Raw genomic sequence first — 6,552 nt, forward strand, 5'->3', positions numbered from 1 at the left:
GTGGAGAAAACTGACGTACACTACCTCAGCCAAGCCATCAAGGTTAATACCAACTGTGGTGAGTCACAGCCGATAGTACCTATACTTTATACAATGTGATGAAAACGGCATTTCTATGGTCTTCTTCCTAAAAACCCATACCTTAGACTAATCACGAGAAAAACATCCGCCAAACCCAAACTGAGAGATATCCCACAAGGTACCTGACCACTACTCCTCAAAACTGTCAAGGTCATCAAAAACAAGGAAAGTCTAAGAAACTGTCACAGTTAAGGAGACAAAACAACCAAGTGTAATGTGATTTCCTGGATGGGGTACTGAAATAGTAAAAGGACATTAGGCAAAAAGTAAGGGAAAATAGTAAAAAGACATCAGGTAAAAACTAAAGAAAAACTAAAGTAAAAGGACATTAGGTAAAAACTAAAGAAATAACTAAATCATGAATCTCAGTTAATAATAATGTATCAGCATTGCTTTGTTAGTTGTAGCAAATGTACCGTACTAATGTAAGATGTTAATAATAGGGGAAACTGGGTGTGGCATACAAGGGAACTCTCTGTACTATCTTCTCAACTTTTCTGTAAATCTAAAACTATTCTAAAAAATAACGTCTACAAATACAAATGTAAAAACACACCTAAGACTTGAAAGAAAATTTGCACACACTCTAGGTGCTTCTGATTCCTTCTTTCTCTGTTCCCAGTCTTCCCAGCCAGTTCTACCCAGGCTTCTGTTAGGAGGACTTGAGCCTGCTTTCTCATGGTCTTAGTAACCACTGACAGGTGCTAACCCCAGGAGTGATGTAGTCAGACTGGAATTTTAAGTAGAATACTCTGTCCTCTGTGGGATGGGTGGATTGTAGGGTGTGTGGAGACAGGAAGCAAGACAGACCAGCTTGAAGGCTGTTGCATCAGTTCAGGTGAGAACGACCTCAGTCTGAGCTTAGGAGGTATTGGTAGGGATAGCAATAACCTGGCCATTGGTGAGGGTATGGAAGAAGGGGAAGAATGAGGAATGATGATTGCAAATGCAGTATCATTACTCAGGAGAGAGAATACCTAAGGAGGAAATGTGGTGAGTGCTGCTGGGGCTGGGTGGGGAGTAAGAAACGCTAAGTGCCCTTCAGATCTATTGAGTTTGAGTGCCTCAGCAGGAATGCTCCCGATATATCCTCATGCCTGTGGTAAAGTAGCTTTGGATAGCTTGAGAGGTTAAATAGTTGAAGGCAAGCACTTTTAAGAGTTAAGGGCAGGACTTGTCCCAGGAAGGAGACAGCCCCAAGTCCTGATGTGATGGATGGCAGCAAAGGCTACGTAAACATCAGGGAGCCAGGGTGCAGGGCGAGGAGAGCTGCTGCGGTGACTGTGGATCTGTATTTCTCCAGCTGAGTCAGCATTTCTCCAGCTGAGTCAGCATTTCTCCAGCTGAGTCAGCATTTTTGGCTTCCACTTTTCCTGCTGGCTCAACCTTCACTTCCTTTAATGACACTGTCACTTTCCCTTCAGAGATCAGTCCCAGGGAGTGCCTCCTCACCCCACCTTGCCTAGTTCTGATTCCATTGCTTTTGTAAAGTCTTCCTCAGCCAAGCAGGCAGTCTGTAAGATTCTTAGATATCATGAGAACATTTTATAGAGAGAAAACCCAGGGAGGAAATCCTGGGGTTGTTTCCAGGGAAGTGAGCATGAGCTGCAGTATTTAGCTTGGCACTGTAAACACACAGATGTGTGAATTGTTCTTAGTCCACATCCGAAAAGACAACCTATCCTTGACTCTATCTGTACTTGCTCACTTTTTAGCCAAGAACTGTGAATAAAGTCAATAACCACAGTAGTATATTTTCACTGATGTAATCTGAATTGTCAATTTTTTTCACCCTGATATAGGATATCTCCTAAACCTATAAAAGTGTCAAGGGCAAGGAGGGGATTGGGATTGATTTTGCTGCAAGTCATTCAAATGTCTTTTCTATATTAAAATCACAGTTTCAATGTAATAATCTCCAATTATGTCACTAAGAGGTTTTCTAGTCCTGAATTTACTCATTTATTCACCAATTATTTGTGGTACCTACTGAACCTTATGAAAGGAATCTTTCATGAACACATGATGGTTCTCCCTTTGTTTCTGTCTTTCTCTACCTCCCTGCCTTTTTCTCTCTCCCTAATTATGTTTCTCATTAATGAAATGGGATATATTGAAAGGTAAAGATCTATTCTAGTTCTTCACTTTTAATACACATTTTTAAATAAACTTGTCAATTTCTATAAAAATGTCTATTGAAATTTTGAGTGAGATTTCATTGACGGAAAGTTTTAGTGGAATTTCATTTCTTCTTTCATTTCTCTCATTAATATTTTTAAGTTATCAGCATATAAATCTTGCAAGTATTTTCTATTTTCATCCCTAGTCACTTCATGTTCTTAAAAGCAATGTATATGGTATTTTTATTTGATCTCTTGATTGTTCTTGATAATGTATAAAAATACAATTGATGTATGAACACTGACGTTGTTCTCTGTGAACTCATTAAAGTCACTTAATAGGCTGAATTACTTTTTGAAGATTTATTTTATTTTATACACACATGATCATATTGTCTAAGAATAAAGACAGTTTTATTACTTTTTTTTTTTTAAATAACCCAGATGGAGCCTCTAAACCTTGTTGCCTTCCCAGGCCCCTCCTGCACGTGAGGAGCTGAGTCAAGTGCAGGGCTGAGCTTGGCCATGGGCTAGGATCGATGTCTGTGTGGGCGGTGAGAGGCGGTGTTGGGCTGAGAAGGGTAGATCCTCTTCTCCCCAACTGGAATAACTTATCCCCTCTTCATGACAAGCAAGTGTTACTCTTAGGTGCATAAGTAAAGTTGTTTTCATTTTGGTTTAGTTTGGAGTTTGTTTCTTTTTCAGAAGCTGCTGAATATATTGAGTGATTTGCAGTGCAGAATTAAAGAAGGGTTCAGATGTCTGTTCTCCTTTGAGAACTGGCTAACAGAGTCAACTGGAACCATTAACCCACACATACATTTTTATGTGGTGAGAGATGGAGGAGGAAAAGACAGAGAGAATACAGGATCCCCGGACTTCCAGGATTTATTATGTATTATTGTACACACTCACAGATTTAGCCATATCACTGAGGGTGCTGTCAGAGTTACTATAGAAACAACCGTCCCTCAGGCAGAGGCTCCGATCATCTGAGGTTGGGATTGGGCTCACTGGGGGTGGGTGCTGGGCATTAACTTCCTCCCCTCCACCTCCAACCCCGATGAAGAGACATGCAGAGGGGCAGGGACAGGTAGGTTCACAGAGGTGGGCCACCCCCTGAGGTAAGTGGGCTGGTGGCTCTCTCTTCCCTGTGTGGGATGGTCTGAGGGCCTCTAGGACATGGGAGTGGTTACTTATGTTCGATTGGCTACTGTACCTCCTGCTTCAGGTTCTGCTGCTCAGCGGGGAGCAAGATTTCAAGAGGGCGCTGAACTGGCTGGATCTCTTCGTTCTGGCCAGGAGTTGGGACAAATACAGGCTGCTCCAGCTGCCCCTCCTGTTGCTCGGATGGCACTAGAAGCTGCTCTTCTTTCTTTCCCAGTTGCTCATCTCTCTTTGTGAGCTCTTGATCTAGATGCTGGTCCAAGGGCTTCTTCTCTTTTTCCAACTGCTCCTTCAGCTGCTGATCCCTTTGTGCTTTCTTCTGCTCAAGTTGTTGCTCCAGGTTTTCTGCTTCCTGATGTTCCCCATGTTGTCCCTGTTGCTGCTGCTGCAGTTCTTGCTCTTGTGACTCCTGCTGCTGCTTCCGTTCCAGATGCAGTTCCTGTTCCTGTGACTCCTGCTGCTGCTGTTCCAGATGCAGTTCCTGCTCCTGTGACTCCTGCTGCTGCTGCTGTTCCAGATGCAGTTCCTGCTCCTGTGGCTCCTGCTGCTGCTTCCGTTCCAGATGCAGTTCCTGCTCCTGTGAGTCCTGCTGCTGCTGTTCCAGATGCAGTTCCTGCTCCTGTGACTCCTGCTGCTGCTTCCATTCCAGATGCAGTTCCTGCTCCTGTGAGTCCTGCTGCTGCTGTTCCAGATGCAGTTCCTGCTCCTGTGACTCCTGCTGCTGCTTCCATTCCAGATGCAGTTCCTGCTCCTGTGAGTCCTGCTGCTGCTGTTCCAGATGCAGTTCCTGCTCCTGTGACTCCTGCTGCTGCTTCCATTCCAGATGCAGTTCCTGCTCCTGTGAGTCCTGCTGCTGCTGCTGTTCCAGATGCAGTTCCTGCTCCTGTGACTCCTGCTGCTGCTTCCTTTCCAGATGCAGTTCCTGCTCCTGTGAGTCCTGCTGCTGCTGCTGTTCCAGATGCAGTTCCTGCTCCTGTGACTCCTGCTGCTGCTTCCGTTCCAGATGCAGTTCCTGCTCCTGTGAGTCCTGCTGCTGCTGCTGTTCCAGATGCAGTTCCTGCTCCTGTGACTCCTGCTGCTGCTTCCGTTCCAGATGCAATTCCTGCTCCTGTGACTCCTGCTGCTGCTGCTGCTGTTCCAGATGCAGTTCCTGCTCCTGTGGCTCCTGTTGCTGCTGCTGCTTCTCACACTCTTGCTCAGGTACCCCCTTCACAGTTGTGTGCTGCTCTCCTTGCTTTGAGGGGACCTCCACTGGGAGCTCGGAGGGTACCTTCTGGCACAGGGCAGGCAGTGGGGTTGGCTGCTTCATTTGCTCCACCTGGGTACTGGCTGGAAGAGAAACAGTCTTGAAAACCTCCTGACTGAGGGCAGGAGGAAGGGTCACTGGCAGTGTGTATTGCTCGGACATCTTGGAAGCTGTTTTAGGTCAACCTGAAAAACAGGAGGGGTCAGAGTGGCAGGGTGAAGGCAAAGGAAGTAGACAAATCCTCGGAAATCTGCAGCACTACCTGGTTTTTCAGCATCCTCTTGGGTGAGGTACTCTCCCACCCTCTTCCCTTGGGTGGGACATTCTCCCACCCTCCCTGGGCTGACATTCCTCAGAAGCAACAGAGAGTAAAGAGTGGGAATGGGGAGGGCAGGGAAAGACCCTTCCGGGTGCTTTTTCATTCCCAGGCAAAGCCACAAAGAGATCTGTCTCCAGAACTGTTTTGCAAGGATGGACTGGGTGCCATTCAACCTTTTGCTTCTCTCTAGCCCTTGTCTCTGACCTTTTCTCTGACTTCCACTAACCAAGGAGGAGAGATGATTTCTGAGATTATGTCACAGCAAGAGGTAAGGCCCTAGGAGAAGAAAGATTTCCTACAGGCCTCCTGAGTCCTGAAAAGCCAATAGACCGTGCCGGAGAGGATCTGCAACATCATGGCACAAACCCTGGACTGGAGTCACATGATACATTCTGGGGCTAAATCTGCCCCTGAAATATGATGTGTTTCTGGGAAAGTCAATTAGCTTCTCTGCGCCTCAGATTTCTTCTCTGTAAAATTAGCAGGTTGGCCTATTCAACTCCAGAGATCCTTTCTCTCCTGACCTTCTTTCTTTCTCTACTGACTAAGCATTATCTGCAGTCCCAGTTCCTGGGGTGGGGGACAGGTGGAGCTGGAAGATTGCTGAGAATTGGAGCTTGTCCTTTCAAGTCCTGCAGTTCTAAGTTGGGTTTTCTTACCCCTGCTCTGCCTGGGTTTCCCCGAATAGAACACTTTCTTCATTCTGCAATCCCCACTTTTTCACCAAGCCAAGAGTTACAGCATTTCCTTGAAACTCTGCCCCATAAACAAGGCAAAATCATGAACACCCCAAATCAGAGTTTCAGGAAAGAAATTGACTGCTACTCCCCCTGCTTCCCGCCCTTGGTTCTCTCTTAAAATACAGTCCCAAGAACAGATGGGCCATGAGAGAACTACTCTCTGTTCTGTGTCTTTATGCCGGGGCACATTTCCCTCAGTGCAGTGACATGAGCCCCCAGAAGGACAGGTCCAGCTGAGTCCAGCCCCACAGTAACACCCACACCTACGCAGGCTGGCCACCTGGGCCATGCCCTGTCCTGTTGGAGGCTGCCAGTCCCAACCCTAGATCTGCCAGCTGACACTTACCAGACTAACAGTAGGGACCGAGGCGGAGGCTTCCAGTGGAGTGCTGAGCTGAGCAGAAGCCAGAGCACCCTTTATACCGTTCCCCTGCCTGGCTTCCTTCCCAGATTGAAGGCGATAGACTGGTTTCACCACTCAAGTTGGTCAACTTCCTCCAGCCCCTTCCTGACTCACCACAGGCATCTTAAGCAGCAAACCCCTCAGGGCCCCCTTTTCCAGGGATACACAGCTCCTGCCTGGCCAGAGGCTTCTAGAGGGCCCGACTACTCCTGTGATGCTCATGTGACCTGGTACAAGGGAGGGGATAGAAGAGATGGAAGTGAGAGAAGCTTTCTTCTGTTTTGTGGCCTCAGCCAAACTTCTCTGAATCTCAGTCTCTCCAGCTGTAAAATAGGTCTATCCTCAATACTAAGCTAAGGGATTCATTTCCAAGGGTGTGAAATAAAAAGTTATGTGTCTTTCCAAGATGTTCAGGTATGTGGCAGGAAGATGGGAAGAGTCTCTTCTCATGAAGGGATGGGACTGCTGGGGCATTC

The 6,552-nt window shown here is 46.7% G+C and overlaps 1 protein-coding gene across 1 annotated transcript; it reads right to left on the bottom strand.

Annotated features, from left to right (window-relative positions):
• Window positions 1-3,411: 3,411 nt before the first annotated feature.
• Window positions 3,412-4,776, bottom strand: IVL (involucrin). Its single transcript, XM_008580258.1, has 2 exons — window positions 4,314-4,776; window positions 3,412-4,181 (listed from the first exon to the last, which is right to left on the bottom strand). Exons 1-2 carry the CDS (start codon window positions 4,774-4,776, stop codon window positions 3,412-3,414), a joined length of 1,233 nt encoding a protein of 410 aa, XP_008578480.1.
• Between the last annotated feature and the right edge of the window lie 1,776 nt (window positions 4,777-6,552).

The sequence above is a fragment of the Galeopterus variegatus genome, unplaced genomic scaffold, assembly GCF_000696425.1.
Source record: "Galeopterus variegatus unplaced genomic scaffold, G_variegatus-3.0.2 Scaffold2053, whole genome shotgun sequence".
NCBI classification, from domain to species: domain Eukaryota; kingdom Metazoa; phylum Chordata; class Mammalia; order Dermoptera; family Cynocephalidae; genus Galeopterus; species Galeopterus variegatus.